A 19,029-nucleotide genomic window follows, 5' to 3' on the forward strand; every position below is an offset into this window, starting at 1 on the left:
AATTGACTGACGAGGGCTCATCTGGAAGGACAGTTGGATTAATTCAATAGTAGCCTCTGGAACTGTGTCTTTGGCATAGTGGCCTGACATCGAAAGCCGGTTGTCCCATTATTTGATTGTTACATATGTAGGAATATTGTCAGTTGATCATAGTCCATACTCATACTAGTGTTAACAGTCTTTTGCTCTGCAAGAGAAAGCTCACGGAATATCTTCTGCTGAAGAGTTCACATGCCTGCTGATGGTTGTTTATGTGAACGAAGCAGTTATGCACACATGCATGTGGTACCAACTGCTGCTAGCAAAGGCAGAAAACATTTTGAGTGACCATACTTGTAGAAGCAAACTGCCAATAAATATCTCAATCACATCTCAAGGTATTACATTTTATATTATTATATACTTAACCTGGGCACCCTATATGTATCTTGACTCATTCCACATGCCTGAAGATTCTTCTTCTTAATGGGATCTACAGAACATGATTTAATTAATGAATTTTGGAAACCATCTTCATGTATTCACACATTTAACTTTAGTTGTTTCTTTCTCATTATAGGAGAAGTATTATTACAGTGAGGATTTAAATTAAGCCAGATATCTACTCTTGTTGTCTGACTTTCCTGCTGACTAAGCAAAGCACAAATTTTAAAATGAAGCCTGCACTAAAGCCCATAGACCCTGATATGCCACTGACATACAAACTGCTGACAGCAGGAACTGCAGCATGCATAGCAGATTTTGCCACATTTCCTCTGGATACAGCTAAAGTTCGACTCCAGGTAGGCACTACAAACGCTATTTCAAACTATGTAGGTATGGTAATGAGCTTTTCAGATTATTGTGTTTTGAAATGTCACTAACATATACAAATACCCTAAATTTGCAACCTCTAATACATTCCTCCTACTGGGATTAGACACTTTATACATTAACTCATATTATTATGTTATTGTACTCATTACTTTTCTTTTGATGTGAAACACTTCATTAACAAACTAGTTATGTAAAATCACCACATAGAGTAGACATTGACTCACAGACAGATGCAGCGAAAAAGAATGCGAGAAATATTTCAGCTTTTGGACAAAGCCCTTCTTCAGAAGTAGAAATTTCACACACACTAATGACGCAAGTGCAAAACACACACAAACACACACACACACACACACACACACACACACACACACACACACACACACACACAAAAAACCAGTATCTGTGCACTAAGGCCAGACAGTGGCTGTGTGTGTGTGTGTGTGTGTGTGTGTGTGTGTGTGTGTGTGTGTGTGTGTGTGTGTGTGTGTTTCCACTTGCACGAATGTTTGTGATTTTTCTACTTCTGAAGAAGGACTTTGTCCAAAACCTGAAATATTTCTAGCATTCTTTTTGATTATGCCTATCTGCAACTATGCCTCCTCTATGTGGTGAACAGGAATCTATATTTTCCATATTGTTGTTGCTAGGTAAGTGTTGAAAAAAGAATTTATGTTTGTTGGAATAATGAAATTATTGTTAGCTTATATTAATAATACTGTTTTATTCTGCCCATTGTACCTGTATTTGTGAACCCCATATTTTCACTGTAGTATAATTTGCATGTTAATCAGGTAATATACTCAGAACTATAGTGTGTAAAAAAAGGATGAATGACTGATTTCATGTAATATAATTTCAACAACTAAATCTGTAGCGTGTTGTCATCACTCATTTTGCTCATTATAATATGAAGTCAATAGATCACTATTGTTCATAATCCTAAATTCCTGTGTTTTATGAACTATATTTTAATAAAACTTATTCTGAAAGCTTGTGTAGTGGATGTAAAGACAATTGCTTACAACTGCTGATTAATGAATTTATCTTAAATTATTAGTAATGATTTTTTTTTTTTACTTTCAGATTCAGGGTGAAGGCCGTCCCCTTGTAGCCATGGAAAATGGCAGTGCACTTCTTGTCCGCACTGCAAATCTACGATATCACGGGCTAGTGGGAACAATAGGGACTATAGCTCGTGAGGAAGGTGCAAGGTACGTTATACTCCTAAACCTTCCCAACTGGCAAGTACATACTCAACTCGATTAGTTCTTTGAGTCAAATTATGAAGCCAGCGTCCTTAGGCTGACATTTGAGTACAGTTGATCCATATCATTGTCACACTAATCATTTATGAGAGTAATAGTGATTTGGGTCACCAAGCCTCTGAATGTCACTTTGTGTAAACATTATCAAGAAAATAGCCTAAGAACATGGCTTTCTTTGTTATTGGGGTACAGTGTGTAGTTCAAGTAACTGCACCTATGCCAACCTGTGGGGGGTGGGTCTGGGTGGAACCAGGAATTGGATGAGCTTTTATTGCAGGAGTTTGTACAACGGGCTGTCAGCGGGTCTGCAGCGCCAGATGTGCTTTGCTTCTGTCCGTCTGGGACTCTACGATTCCGTCAAGAGCCTGTACCAGCAACTGCTAGATGGTACGCGGGCACCAGCTCGAGCAAAGATGATCAGAATGCAAGCATAAAGAGATAACCATAAATTATGTCATACTTGACCTGATCCTCCATATTCCTGATCAAGAAATGCATGAGTCCAGGTTTGGTTTATCCTAACTGTTAATATCTTTCCTGAAGTCCTTTATAAAGATGACATTATTTATGGAGAATCTCTGAACTTTATATAAACTCAAGAACTCAGATTTTTCTGTATAGTCTACTGGAAGAACTGTTGAAGAAGATTAGCTGTTATTAATTCAGTTAAATGATTAATAAAAAAGTAATCTGCTTGTCAAGACAATGTGCTTAACATTTTTTCTGATAGTGATGTGAAAGATAAATGTTGCTCTTCCAGTACAGTAGATTGTACTGAACTAATTTGTCTGTCGTTTGTTCATCATTACTAACAACATTCCCTTAAATCCTTATTCCTTACCACTATTTGGGAAATCCTCTGTCTCAACAGTAAGTTCAGTATCTACCATATAAATGTAATATTGAATTAAATCTGTCATTATTCTCAACATACTAAATCAATTATTGTGTCAGTTTAAACTCAGTTAACTTTTCAATTTCACTGTGAAAAATTCTGTGTTGGTGATAAAATAGTTCCCTAGTATATTGTGGTTTACATTAGCAACTAGAAATGCATACATTTCCTTGATAAACACTATCTCAGACAGAAATATATTGTTTACAGGTAACTCTCGGGCTGGTGGGATGCACATTGGAACACGTGTTGCAGCTGGTATTACAACAGGTGGTCTTGCTGTACTTTTAGCACAGCCAACAGATGTTGTAAAAGTTCGGTTCCAAGCTCAGCAAAGAGGGAACACTGATGTACGATATAAGTCTACATTACAGGCTTATCAAAAGATAGCTACAGAGGAAGGAATGCGTGGTTTGTGGAGAGGTTAGTCAGGCCATGATATAATTGTTGTTAGCTGACTTTCATTGTTGGTTATAAATGTTTATATTATTCAAGTAAAGTATTTCTATTATATTGTAATGTATTACAGATTAATGAATATTGTTTAAAATCCATTTTTCAAAGTAATAAATCTGAAAATATTTTGATACTGTTATGTCAATACCATTCACCAAGTTCCAAAAAACAGAAATGTGTAGAAAGACATAGTTACTAGTTTACCAATTTCTTCATCATATCCAGTCTGTTAAGTCTCCCAGAGTTGATGTTGTAGGAATTTCTTGTTGCTTATCCTCTGTCCTTAAACCTTACTAGTCACTTTTTATTTCAAGTCTTTTTTATGCCATAAAGAAGGAGCCCATAGACCAGTATGCTAGCAGTTTTCCTAATACATCTCTTTTGCATGTGTATGTTTCTGTCTGCTGCTGCTTGATGTACTGATTTTCTCCATTCGTATTATTAAATTATATTCTGGAATGTAATGGTTGAAGAACATAGCTCTGTGATCCTACAATTGTTTGATGCACTAATCACAAAATTATTATACATCATACTGGTTTTCTAAAATCCCATACCGCCTTATTTATTGTTTTATAATTTCTTGTGATAATCTGTCATCCCTGCAGTGTCATACTCACATATGACTGTGTTGGCTGTTTCTAAGAGTACCTTGCACTCCCATTACAGCTGCAGTTTGGAATGGATTTTCTGCTCTGCAATATAGTGTATATTAATGTGAAACTTCATGACAGGTTAAAACAATTTGCTGCACCGAGACAGTTATCAGTCAAGAAGTTCCATCCGTAGTTCATGTGATGATACTAGCATATTCTCATGCGTACAAATCATCATGGTGATGTTAATAAAAATGAAGAGAAACTGTAAAAAAAATTAGTTCTTCTGTAAGCAGCGTGCTTGCTGATGTATTAATCTACTAAGTTTTGATAGATTCTCTGCCAGTTTCCTTTGAAAACATTTGTAGGCTGAGTCCCAAAAATTGTGTAAAGTTTGTAAGGTGTGAATAAAAATGTGATGAGTGGAAAGAAACACTTGTGAGTGCCTTATTTCTGTGTTAGCACTCTTTTATTCACATAAATCAGTCTTGCCAGGGTACTATCTTTGGCTGCCTACTTTCCCTGATGCCTTTTTCTTCATCTTTGTCTCCCTGTGTCGTCACAACCAGTGATTCCCTCTCAATGTAAGGTCTGAATGACCTGCCTCTGCTTTCCACCTTCCCTAAACAATCTCTCTTTCCTTCATGAAGAAGATACATGAAACTCCTGAAAGCTACTTTTAGTATTTTCTATTGTAATTATTTCTTTTGGAAGCACTAAGAATTTCACCCCTTGATAACACTTATTTGCCCTCTATTTTCAACAGCATCATATTTGTTTACTTTCCTTATTTTAACTCTACTATACCTTATTTTGGGACAACTTAGTTCATTCATAACAGATGTTTTCACTCTAATGTAAGGCCCTGTTCAATAAACATGGATTTCTGCTTCTGTACACCCTCCATCTCAGAATTTGTGGTTACTAATATGGAATCCTTCAAAAGGAACTGCAGTAATGATCTGGTGAACATTAGAGAGGAAAATAGTTTGCATTTGAATAATACTTCACTTACCACTGTGTAGGAAAGTGTACTCAATTATTCGAGGTGTGTTTTCACTGGCATTCTAGTAGAATTAAAAGTAAGTGAGCAATACATCCCATGTTTTCAAAACTAAGGTGAGAATTTTAGGCAAGACTCTTCCCTGTATTAAATTCTTTTTATTCTGTACAACAGTTTAGACTAGTTTAGAGCATTCCACTGAAACAAGCAAATAAGCCTAATAAACGTAGGTTGGGAAACCAATATATTATGACTGAGTATGTGGACACCTTATAACAGAGTATCCAAGGATCCAAACTGCAGATATGCAGTTGAGGATAAAAACGTTAAAACTGGTATTCCACATGGCCACCGTTCATGCGAAGGTATGCTTCAGCACGTCGCCTCATTGATGCTCATACACATTTAGAAATCCCAGCCATGTTCTGAGAACAATGACAACCATCCACAATGCATCCCCAGAATTCATCAGCAGTAAGTTCAGTATCTCTCATATAAAGATAATATTGTCACAGAAGAAGCTGAGTAGCACCGTGGTATAATGGTTATGATACTAAACAGGTGCATTGAGGGTCATGAGTTCAAAACTCACCTGGACTGTACAGTTTTAATTTCTAAATCTGGTTCAAGTACTTTCTAGAAGTAGCCACAAATTGACAGGATCATTGTACTGGAATGTTCTGTAGCTGTGTATATACTGTATGTGTTCCGGCCGGAGGCAGTTCGCTCTGCGCTCTTGTATGTGCAAGTGCTGAATAAACCTTCATTAAGTAGTGAAGTTAGTGTCTGTCATTCATTTAATTACACCTTCTTGTACGTGACATTATTCTTGGTGCCGAAACCTGGGAGGATGTCTCATGTGGTGTCACGCAGTTGCTGTCATCGTAATGTCCTCTTTTTCTTCTGTCTTCGATAGATTGCGATCTGTTGAATATCGCTCGAACTTGGGTTTCTCACCACGTAAACAGCGGCTCTGTCGCGGCCTGATGGGAGCCACTGTGTCGTCGATAATGTGCACTATCACAAGCCCCAATACCCAGCGCCTCCACCAGAATAATGTCACAGCTACAGAACATTCCAGTGCAATGATCCTGTCAATTTGTGGATGCTTCTAGAATTTACTCAGACTGGATATAGAAATTAAAATTGTACAGTCCAGGTGAGTTTTGAACTCATGACCCTCAATGCAACAGTTTAGTATCATAACCAATATACCACGGTGCTACTCAGCTTCTTCTGCAACACTATTAAGTGAAACCTGTCATTATTGTATTCTCCAAAGCAAGCAGGGAAATTTTCAACTCTGAGACTTGTAAGCCCATATGTCACAGCCTGTTTGATGTCTGAAATATCTTAATGAAGCTTTCGTTTCAGTCACATTTTCACTCCCAGACACAAGAAAGTTGCAAGGCGATAGGTAGGGCAAATAAGGTGGATGTATGGCCAGATACTCGGTAACAGATAAAGCAGTATGGGGTCTTGCACTGTCATGCAATAAGAACCAGTCCTGAGAAAACAGGGTGCTGACATCAAATTGCTTTCCACAAACATTTTAAGACATTGATGTGAAGAGTTTAGTTTGCCATTTGACCTGGAGGAACATAATCAGGATGAACTAATCCTTGACTGTCAAAGAGTGCATAGTTTAGCAGAAATTCTTCAGTGTGTGAGAAATGAGTTGTGCATTAAGTTTCCATTTTCCTAAATCTTTGTGTAAAATCTTATGACGCACATCACAATTCAAATTAAGTTCTTCTGATATTGCACACACAGTTACACAGTGCTCTTCTTGAAAATAACTGCCTTACATGCTTCATGTTTGCATTGATATATGCTGCAGACATGAGACCAGTTCTCGGATCAGCTCGCACTGAATCTCTGCCTTTACAAAACTTTTTGTACCACTCAAAAACATGACTTCTTGGAAGTGCCTTGCCTGCATATGCTTGCTTAATTATTGTCCACACTTCATTAGATATTTTCCTGCACTTAATGCAGAACTCAGTGTTCTTTCTTTGCTCACAATCAGCATCCACTGTGTCACTGTAACTAATACGCCCAGAACCCAGTGTGTGGTTATGCACAGCCCTGCCACCTAGTGAAATTGTGCAGAAACATGGCCAAGATAATTTTGAGACCGCACATATACCAGGTAACATAAAAACATTTGTTCCTTTTTAGTATTGAAAACTCAGAAGTAAAAAAAAAAAAATGTGTCCTGGAACTTTTATGACAAAGGGAGTACGTGACCCTATCACCTGATCACCAACATCACCTGCCCAAGTGTTAATGGAAAGTCTCTGCTCATGTGCCTTTTCAGCGGTATCATTTGGGTTCTGATAAGCCCAAATGTGTGTGTTGTAGATATTCATAACACCGTCTGAGGTAAAGCATGCTTTGTGCATAAATAGCACATGCACAAGGATCTGTGGGATCATTCCAAAATTGTGTAAGGACCCATTGGTAGAAGACAACCCAGCCTGGAAAGTCAGGTGTGGGCAGAGCTTACACACTTTGTACATGACATGGGTACAACCATCTCACTTGTATATGGTGGAGGGAGAGATGTGTTCTGCTGCAGCAATCCTTCTGGTATTTGTGCCCAGCATTTCATCTATTTCTAATATATGCTCCTCCATTTGCGGTGATGACACTGTTCTTGGTCTACATGTAATTTACACGTTGAGTTTAAATGAACCAGTCTCATGCAGTCCCTGATGGGACTTAGTGGACATTCTGGTATCTGGCTGTCTTAATTGAGAATACACTTCATGATACAATCATGCTGCCTCCTGTGCATTGCCATTTGCAGCACATCCATACATGAAGTGGATGTCAGACATTTCTTCACCTGAAAAGTGTGCAAAGCCATGACAACCATTTCAAATGCTACACATGTACACCGTGTTTGCTATTCACTATGGAAACTGGTACCTGGAACATAAGGCTATGTTTATGCTCCACCTTGCTACCTGCATACCACCAGCATAGCCCGAAACTTGAGCTGTGACTGGTTACTTTATGGTCACCATTCACTTCACACTAATGAAAGTAACAAACTCAACTAACTGACAGTGACATGTCACCAATGAAACAGCAGCATAAAAGTAGCCTTAGACATTAACAGTGCTGCAACATAGGCATGACTACAGTTTTGCATAGATGTTATCAGGAAAACTATTGGTTTTTGAACCTTTGTTAATTAAAATTATTTGCTTGTTTCATTATCATTGACTAATTCCTTTGATTTCTACCAATAACAAGCAAGGACCCCGTACTTATAGACACACATCTAATGTCTCTTGCCCATGTATAGCTTGTAATCAGCATCCTGTGAAACACACATGTAATGACAAATTTTCTGATAGTAAATCTTTCACATATTTCCTTGGAACATAACAAAATAATGTAATAAATAATGTGTTGTTGTTGTGTTGTGGTCTTCAGTCCTGAGACTGGTTTGATGCAGCTCTCCATGCTACTCTATCCTGTGCAAGCTTCTTCATCTCCCAGTACCTACTGCAACCTACATCCTTCTGAATCTGCTTAGTGTATTCATCTCTTGGTCTCCCCCTACGATTTTTACCCTCCACGCTGCCCTCCAATACTAAATTGGTGATCCCTTGATGCCTCAGAACATGTCCTACCAACTGATCCCTTCTTCTGGTCAAGTTGTGCCACAAACTTCTCTTCTCCCCAATCCTGTTCAATACTTCCTCATTAGTTATGTGATCTACCCATCTAATCTTCAGCATTCTTCTGTAGCACCACATTTCGAAAGCTTCTATTCTCCTCTTGTCCAAACTATTTACCGTCCATGTTTCACTTCCATACATGGCTACACTCCATACAAATACTTTCAGAAATGACTTCCTGACACTTAAATCTATACTCGATGTTAACAAATTTCTCTTCTTCAGAAATGCTTTCCTTGCCATTGCCAGTCTACATTTAATATCCTTTCTACTTCGACCATCATCAGTTATTTTGCTCCCCAAATAGCAAAACTCCTTTACTACTTTAAGTGTCTCATTTCCTAATCTAATACCCTCAGCATCACCCGACTTAATTCGACTACATTCCATTATCCTCGTTTTGCTTTTGTTGATGTTCATCTTATATCCTCCCTTCAAGACACCATCCATTCTGTTCAACTGCTCTTCCAAGTCCTTTGCTGTCTCTGACAGAATTACAATGTCATCGGCGAACCTCAAAGTTTTTATTTCTTCTCCATGGATTTTAATACCTACTCCAAATTTTTCTTTTGTTTCCTTTACTGCTTGCTCAATAAACAGATTGAATAACATCGGGGAGAGGCTACAACCCTGTCTTACTCCCTTCCCAACCACTGCTTCCCTTTCATGCTCCTCGACTCTTATAACTGCCATCTGGTTTCTGTACAAATTGTAAATAGCCTTTCGCTCCCTGTATTTTACCCCTGCCACCTTTAGAATTTGAAAGAGAGTATTCCAGTCAACATTGTCAAAAGCTTTCTCTAAGTCTACAAATGCTAGAAACGTAGGTTTGCCTTTCCTTAATCTTTCTTCTAAGATAAGTCGTAAGGTCAGTATTGCCTCACGTGTTCCAGTATTTCTATGCAATCCAAACTGATCTTCCCCGAGGTCGGCTTCTACTAGTTTTTCTATTCGTCTGTAAAGAATTTGTGTTAGTATTTTGCAGCTGTGGCTTATTAAACTGATAGTTCGGTAATTTTCACATCTGTCAGCACCTGCTTTCTTTGGGATTGGAATTAGTATATTCTTCTTGAAGTCTGAGGGTATTTCGCCTGTTTCATACATCTTGCTCACCAGATGGTAGAGTTTTGTCAGGACTGGCTCTCCCAAGGCCGTCAGTAGTTCTAATGGAATGTTGTCTACTCCGGGGGCCTTGTTTTGACTCAGGTCTTTCAGTGCTCTGTCAAACTCTTCACGCAGTATCGTATCTCCCATTTCATCTTCATCTACATCCTCTTCCATTTCCATAATATTGTCCTCAAGTACATCGCCCTTGTATAGACCCTCTATATACTCCTTCCACCTTTCTGCTTTCCCTTCTTTGCTTAGAACTGGGTTTCCATCTGGGCTCTTGATGTTCATACAAGTGGTTCTCTTATCTCCAAAGGTCTCTTTAATTTTCCTGTAGGCAGTATCTATCTTACCCCTAGTGAGATAAGCCTCTACATCCTTACATTTGTCCTCTAGCCATCCCTGCTTAGCCATTCTGCACTTCCTGTCGATCTCATTTTTGAGACATTTGTATTCCTTTTTTGCCTGCTTCATTTACTGCATTTTTATATTTTCTCCTTTCATCAATTAAATTCAATGTTTCTTCTGTTACCCAAGGATTTCTACTAGCCCTCGTCTTTTTACCTACTTGATCCTCTGCTGCCTTCACTACTTCATCCCTCAAAGCTACCCATTCTTCTTCTACTGTATTTCTTTCCCCCATTCCTGTCAATTGTTCCCTTATGCTCTCCCTGAAACTCTGTACAACCTCTGGTTCTTTCAGTTTATCCAAGTCCCATCTCCTTAAATTCCCACCTTTTTGCAGTTTCTTCAGTTTTAATCTACAGGTCATAACCAATAGATTGTGGTCAGAGTCCACATCTGCCCCTGGAAATGTCTTACAATTTAAAACCTGTTTCCTAAATCTCTGTCTTACCATTATATAATCTATCTGATACCTTTTAGTATCTCCAGGGTTCTTCCATGTATACAAACTTCTATCATGATTCTTAAACCAATAAATAATATCACTCTTAAAGTGGGTCAGCTGACTGAGAAGGACTGTAATCTTGTTACTTTGTATTAATAACAACAAATACCAAACATTAAATCATATTGTAACCCTTCATGTCCTTCACTGATCATTCCAGATGTTGAAACTGTGGGTAGAAACTGTTTACACAGTCTGTGAACAAGAGGAAAGTAACAGTTAATCTTCGGACCATGTCTGTCTGCCAGACCTCTTTCCATTCTGTCAGTGGTCTTCCAATACAGTGCATTCAGTAAATGATGCCTCTGCACCATTCCTTGTTGTTGGTCAAATTTATGCAAATCAAAATATTTTATTTTTGTATCATCAAAATTGTATAACTGATAAAATGGAATGAAAGAACATCTCCAATTTAACTCTGAATATTCTGTATTGCAACCCCTCTACCTAATGAATTTTACAGCTGATGTTTTGTTCCTTGCAAGGATTTTTATCTCCAGTCAGTGTTCCACAATATTGTGTGATTATTATGACAAAATACACAACAGCAAATTATTGATACTATTAGTATTTACAGATATATTTTTTTAAACTGTGTGCTTTGGCTTCACAGGAACATTCCCAAATGTGAGTCGCAATGCAATAGTGAATGTCTCTGAGATTGTCTGCTATGATCTAGTCAAGGACACCTTTATTATGTATAACATAATGTCAGACTCACTGCCATGTCATTTTGTATCAGCAGTGATTGCAGGTAAGTGCCTTAAAAAACTAATTTTCTGAATGAAATATTTATTGAGCACAGTCACAATACAAAAGTAATATAGTGCAAAGAATTGTGTTTTATAGCCACAATTATCTTTTCAGGTTTTTGTACAACAGTGGCTGCATCCCCAGTAGATGTAGTGAAAACACGCTACATGAATTCTGCTCCAGGAGAGTATAAAGGAGCTGTTGACTGTGCTGTGCGTATGCTGTCCCAAGAAGGGCCTGCAGCATTTTACAAAGGGTACGTGTTCCTCTCATAATTCTATAATGGTGAAAATAAACCTGTTTCACATCTTGTGCTAAAATAATATGAAACTACTGATCAGCTGTGTTATTAGATAAATGTTAACACTTCAACGCTCTTGGAAACTGTCTTAATTTTGTTAAGTATACTTTCTTCATCAGGTTGTAACATAGCAAGCCTGATCCATCAGTATACTTGTAGCACTCATTTCATAACTTAATCTCTACTAATACAACTACATTTTTGCCACAAGCATATAACAACTTGAAAATTCTGTAAGCAAATGAGCACATAATTTCTTGAATTTAGAATGGTCGATTGGTTTTTTTAATTTATTTTTTTATTTTATTATTATTTTTTTTAAATGAACGTTGTAACCAGTTTGGTCTATGGTAACAGTATAAGGTATATGTGGAAGTGTTAAATTTTGGAATGTGGTATTCAAGATTGGGGAAGTAATGGTCTTAGTAAAAATTCAATTTGAGAAAGAATTTTAGTAAGTCTTCAGTTTTAGACTACACTAATCACTAATTTTGTGAAGTACCTTCCATTAAGGATTTAAGCTAATTGTCATGTCATGTGTAATAGTTTATACCCTGTATAATATTTATTATTTTATAGATATTTAGTATGCCATGAGTATTTTATATTTTTTGCAAATATTATTGTGTTCCATTGAGATTGGCAACTTAAACAGCATGTGTTGACTGGAAGGAGTATTAAGAACCATGTGAAAGGTGCAACATGAACTAATGAATGTCCAGACTTTTATGAGAAGTTACAAGTGGTAATATGGGTTTGTTTTCATTGTGGATTCAAAGGATCAGTCAATTACTTTCATCTGCAAGGAGAATTTAGCTAAAAATGAATATACAAGATTATTGCTTTATACATGCCTAGTGATCAAAGACATAATTTTAGAAAAAATATAGGTATATTGACAGACAACAAACTTTAAGCGAAGGTGGAAATTAGATTATTGGGTTTGTGAAATTCCTTCACCAAGATAATTGTATAAATTGGAATAGATTGCTACCCAGCATATAGAGAAGGTGTTGAGCAGTAGCAGGCAAGCAGGATTAAGCATTAAGCTGGACAAAATCCCTAGTGAGATGATGAAAAACACACACACAGATTGTGTATTATTAAGACACATACCAAGATAGTTTCTCTGAAAAGGACAGAGTTGATTTCCTTATCTATTTTTCCAACACCTGAGCTTGCAGTCTATCTCAAGCGACTATGTCATTCGTGGCATGATAAACCATAATCTTCCTCTTTTATACATGAGTAAACATTGACATTTTTCAGTACGCAAAGAGCCTCATGTGGATCTAATTGTGAATAGCATTGTTGAGGAAAAGATAAGACAGAGAATGGTTTAGCAATATGATATTCGATTCTACAATGTATCTCCAATGAACAGATCATTCCAATCTGTCAACAAAATCAGTCTCTCACATGATGCAAAAAGTGTGCTGAAATGAAGTGTATGCAGGATGAGAATGTATATTAGGTCCCTTATTTTGACAAGCAGTCACTCATAATGTGAGCTGTCCACGTTTATCTCATAAGCCAAGAAAAAACTTAAGCTCGACTGCATTCTTCTACAGGTTTTGAATGTCCCACTTGTTACAACACTCTGTGGATAACCAGTTAAAAGAAATTCAAATGTGCCGCATTGCATCTCTTTATTTATTTGGTAGCACTAATCATTTTTTGTGACTGTTCATGATTAGGCTGAAGAGAGAGAATTTGCTATATGGCAATGCGGTTTTGGAGAGGCATTTTAGTGAGGCTGAGTAGTGCAATATGATTACATTGAGTTAGTGTGCTGAAAAGTGCACGTCACGGCATATTTGAATGCCAGTATTGAAGATGATTACAATCTATATGACAAGGTAGAGCAACATCATTAAAAAATAACTGTGGACAAAACCGTGGCAGAGGCAAATTTTCTCAAAGGACTGTATAGCCAGTATCACACAATTGATCTCAGAACTTAATCAGTTGAATGAGCAAATGTTCCACTGATCACTGCCTAATTCAACCTGCACAAATTGAACATATTTTTCTGAAGGCCTGTACAAACATGTATTAGTCACTAAGACCATGTCAGCATATTGATGCAAATGGTAACAATGTTGCAACTTAAATCAACCCATCAACGCGCAGGTCGCCGAAGTGGCGTCAAATCGAAAGACCTGCACCAAGCGAATGGTCTACCCGACGGGAGGCCCTAGCCACACGACATTTCCATTTCCAACTTAAAACCAGTTCAAATTGCTTCGCTAGCTCCACGCGACTCACACCAGGAGATGCCTCCACTTTTTTAATAACAGAAACCTTCTCTTCCAGAGAAATGTTCTTCCGCTTTTCACTCACGTCCACTGATGAAAGCTTAAAATAATTATATCGAAGACACAAACACACTCTCACTAGACACACAAACTGTTTGCTGCTCAGCTCACACAACACTACGAATACAAAGCATTGACTGAAATGGTGCCAAAAAGATTGCAAGCAGAATGTATGTCACATGACCGGGTTCTGCCGCTGACATACGAAACACGCTGAGCGCAGGCTTTCTGACCTGATGCAAACTGTGAATCCACAGAACGGAAAATGATGTGTCTCCATCCACGTTATAAAGAGGTAAATAATTGACCAGGGTTCCAAAAATATGAGTGTTACATGGAGGAAATTGTAATACAGAGGAAACATAGTAAAGAGGAAAATTTAAGATTGTTTATATGGGCTTTTAGTCGGGACCGAAAAAAATGGATGTAACATAGAGGAAAACAGTATATGGAGGAACATTATAAAGTGGTTTCACTGTAGTAACTTGTAGAGTGTCTTCTGCAGAAAGACTTAATAATGAGTCAAAACTCTTTCCATCACTGATACATAATCTGTTTCTTCCTTTCTTTCTTTTTTTCTGGTTTGTGAGGTGCCTAAATCACCATTTTTTCTGTCACCATTCTGAATATGTGTAACCAAGACATTCCTACTTTGATCTTCCAAATCAGCCCATCATATATTAATAATAGATTTTCTGTAGGTTTTATGGTAATATTTGCAAAATTTTATATTTTATGAACAGGAACAAAGGGCATCCTATTTGGAATCCACCACTTGTTGATGCCAAATCACTGAACTTGTGTAAGAATATTATTTGTTGCAAAGAGTCATACTCATCTAAATTTCTGGTGAATTGAAAGAAACATAAATTGTCTTTAGGAAAGAATAAATTTAAAATCTGTTGTTATTTTTTCATGATGATATTTTATTTCAGATTTATGCCATCCTTTTGTCGTCTGGTAAGCTGGAATATAGTATTGTGGATTACGTATGAGCAAATGAAGAAGATGGTGCTCAGCGCTCATCATCTTGATAAGGATGACTAATTTCAGAAGACTTACATCAAAATTTTCTTTTCTCATAGAAAAATGTTAACAATTACTTTAGAATTTATTAAATGCAGTATTTATTACTGAGGTAGTATTGTGTATTCTGTGTACTAGGTGTCTGGTATATTAATTTTTCAACTCTACTATTGCAATCATTTTTCCAGCAACTAATCGATACTGTACCATATTGCACAGAAACTAAATTAAGCAGCAGGTTTTATTGCATGATAATGTAAGTGAGAAATTCATTTTAGAGTGTCTGTATTGTTTGTAGGTATGTTATGAAGCACTTTTTGTTAGGAAAATGGAGATATCAGCTTACAAAATTTTGCATGTATTAAAATTAGAAGAGGTTACATTGCATTAATCAAATTTCATAAGTACATTGCAAGCCATAGCAAATTTTCTTGAAAATAATTTGAAATTGCAGTGGAGGCTTCTGCTTACACCATTTTCTGATTATCATTGATCAAAAATGCTAAAAAATGTTTCGTTCATTGCTTGATTGGCTTATTGTACAAGCAGTACTGATTGACAGAGATGCTGGTAAAATTATTGTGACTTAATATTATTTAGTAGATTGACTGTTCTCTGAAATTTTAGTTGAAGGAGGGCTTTTTAGATAGTGTTCTTTCACAGATTTGTGCTTATTATTTGTATATCATATTTATTATATATTTTATGTAATTAAAATTTTTTTATTGAGTTATTCACTTCTTTATAAGAACAAGACTAAGTTTACTTCTGCACAAGTCAAATATCAACAGCATAAAAAATATTTTGTGCTAGTTATATTAGTTTTTGCTCTGCTGTCATATGTCCAGGTGTATCACAAGTCAGCATTTTGTAATTTTCCATTACTACTTACGAAATTAAAGAATAGTGTATTTGTAAACTAATAACATTGAAGACTGCTGTGTATTCATTCTGTTACATTTCACGAAACAAAATCATTGAAAAGCATAAATGTGTTCAGCATTCACAGTTATCTCTTTTTCCTTTAACATGACTGAACGAAGTGAGAAACACAATTTGTGGCAACTTCTAGTACTGCACGGTTCCAAGCATCACCGTTTCTATTGATAATGGCTGTGCTAAGAAACCTGATTGTTTAATACTGTCATTATTTTAAAATAATAGTGTCATCTTAGAGGCAATCTGGTGCAGCTTAACATGTAGAATCAAAATTGGGAATTAATTGTTCTCAATGGCTTTGATTTTAAGAATGAGAAGCAGTCGTCTATCTCCTTCAAAATGCATAATGCCTATTTTTCAACTGATGAACTACATAATTATATTGATACAGTGGTTAACAACAGCCAAAACAATGAGAATAAATATTGAAAAGAAGTATATTTTTGGATACCGTTTTGCCCATTCATTTACAAATGAAACTATGGGCCAACAATTAGTTCATTTAATCTAGATTCTCCATCCATTGAATGCAGTTGTTTATACATAGTTTTTTCTATAGTAATTAAAATCAAATTAAATGCATCCTTGGATACAGCAAGTGGATTACACAGGTCCAATTTTCAAACATCATTGAGATTATTCTGATGTTTGTAAGTACATATACTTCTGTTGTCTTATGGTCTTGATTGCTACAACTGAAAAAAGCAGAAGGAATTTTTTCTTAAACTATGTTTTGAAAGTTACTTGCTGCTGACAAATAAAAGGAAACCTAACGCACAAACTATTCATCACACATACAATACACAACCATATCTGCTGACAGCAGAGCAGTTTTGAAAAGAACCATGACTATAGAACATGCCATAACACTTTTATTGTATTAAATAGCTTAATAATTTAAGGCATTCACCCTTTCATGCATGTATATCTAAAAAGCCCTAACCTATAAATTATATTCTTGAGCTTAGAAATCCAGCTGGAAAGTCACACAACAAATGTAGATCTGGCATAAGGAGAAGTTGAGGTGCCAATTGTATATATTTTTAGATACTATTTATCAAATACTGTGATCTTAATAACTAGTTTAGCACTGTATTAAAGCAGCTGTATCTAAATGTGTGAATTATAGGTATAACATCTGTTTTTATCAATTTTTTTGTATATAAATATTTGTAATTTGTTTGTTCCATTAGTGAACTGGCTCAGTATGTTTTTTTCTGTTATTAGTGAATTGTGAATAAACTTATTTTTATATTTTCAAAAGTCTGTTTTTCATCAATTTCAAATATTTTTGTAAGTCATTTTCAACAAACATGTCCATTGCATTACTACATTTGTAAACAAAAAAGGCTAAAGAATTCTGTTTCATATGTAATTTTTCAGTACTGAAGTAAGCAACTGCTGTTTCACAGACTTTCTACTGTTTGAAGCTGCTTAAAAACATTCTTGCACTCTTTTAGGATCAGAAAAATACCATAGTTACCCAATCGCAAATTTGCTTTCAGAATTGCTTTTGTAAATGTGCCAAGTGATGAGATATATTTGTAGTTTATAAGTATAGCTTCTGTCTTGTAATGTGTACACTGTAAACATTCTGTTCCTTTGTGGTGCCTGTTTTGAAATGAGAAGCTGCAGTATGCACTGAAATTCATCATGCATTTTTTTTTAAAGGTTTTGCTCATTTTTCTTAGCAGCTATGTTCTTTGAAATTGATTGCATCACAAATGAAATGCAACTCAGAGCATATCCAGTGATCAGAAAAAAATCGGAAGTCATGTCATTTTACACAGATTGAACATAATCATTCCAGGCTTTTTGAAATGCATGTTATTTTTATCTGTAATTTATTGGAAAACATGGGAATTTTTTTAAAAGTAGTTCTTCCTATCAATGTGTTTATTGTAAACTGTGTTCTGCCAGTGGTTCTGGTTCAGTAGAGATATTTGGTCAAAAAATGTGGATATTTAAAAAAAAGAATACACTAAAATTGAATGTTAACATATTAGCTGCAGAATGCTGAAAGAACTGTAATTACTGAAATTTAGTGCTGTACTAAAGAAATTAATAAATGTGGATGATTAGTGCTGGTCTTTATTTATCATGGCCTTGCCACATACATGGTACCAAATTGTACAATCTATAAAAATAGTTTGACAGTGATCTGCAATGCTCAGGCAATTAATGCAATAAAGTAGATATATTTTTGTACAGGTCACTATAAGAAACTATTCATAAAGTAACAAATATTGGAATAGAAATTATTGTGAAAATTACTACGACTCATGACGTGGTTTACAATTTTGTACTGTTTTAAAATTATAATAAAAGTGAGAGAAATGATATCTGTAATGTGGTTACACTTTGTTGCTGCTTTCATTAGAAAAATTCATTAAATACGTGTGTAATTTACCATATGACTAGGTCAATTTACTCGTGTGACTGACATATAGGTTTTTTTTAATATCAAACAGTGAATGGACAAGGATAGAGAATTTATCTAAATACTTATAAGATATTTAAAAACTGGGAAAGAGGATCTGATCAAATGAACTGGAAATCCATTTACACATAGGCCTCTACATGAGAAGCTATTATATCTGAAGCGTACTGCACAGAATGTTGGCATACAGCTATATGCTAATATAGATCAGTGAAGTGTGACTGAAGAGGTAAAATAAGAATTCAGTTTCTTTTCTATGTTACTTAACTTACAGTATAAATTTAATCTGTAGAAAGAGACTTGTTCCCAATAATCTTTTAAGGCCATGATGTAACACCTATAGACAAGTTTTTCGTAAACCCAAAATACCTTCAATGATTTAGATGTAAAAGCAGTAGTAAATAACTTGCCTGATGACGATGGTCAAAGGTTGTGTAAGATTACTGACCTTAACTGCCCTTAAGATTGTTTCGATTTCTTATCTAGTAGAAAGAACTTAGAGG

General features: G+C 36.0%; 1 protein-coding gene across 1 annotated transcript in view; it reads left to right on the plus strand.

Annotated features, from left to right (window-relative positions):
- LOC124798161 (mitochondrial uncoupling protein 2-like) overlaps positions 1-18,167 on the plus strand; it is a 43,618-nt gene extending 25,451 nt beyond the window's left edge. The window contains exons 3-9 of the mRNA XM_047261444.1: positions 560-782; positions 1,903-2,030; positions 2,362-2,471; positions 3,190-3,402; positions 11,363-11,503; positions 11,617-11,758; positions 15,057-18,167. Coding sequence (XP_047117400.1) covers positions 654-782; positions 1,903-2,030; positions 2,362-2,471; positions 3,190-3,402; positions 11,363-11,503; positions 11,617-11,758; positions 15,057-15,168 — 975 coding nt within the window. The 5' untranslated portion in view covers positions 560-653 and the 3' untranslated portion in view covers positions 15,169-18,167. The remainder of the gene's footprint in view (positions 1-559; positions 783-1,902; positions 2,031-2,361; positions 2,472-3,189; positions 3,403-11,362; positions 11,504-11,616; positions 11,759-15,056) is intronic.
- Positions 18,168-19,029: the final 862 nt, after the last annotated feature.

The sequence above is a fragment of the Schistocerca piceifrons genome, chromosome 5 (assembly GCF_021461385.2).
Source record: "Schistocerca piceifrons isolate TAMUIC-IGC-003096 chromosome 5, iqSchPice1.1, whole genome shotgun sequence".
Taxonomy (NCBI): domain Eukaryota; kingdom Metazoa; phylum Arthropoda; class Insecta; order Orthoptera; family Acrididae; genus Schistocerca; species Schistocerca piceifrons.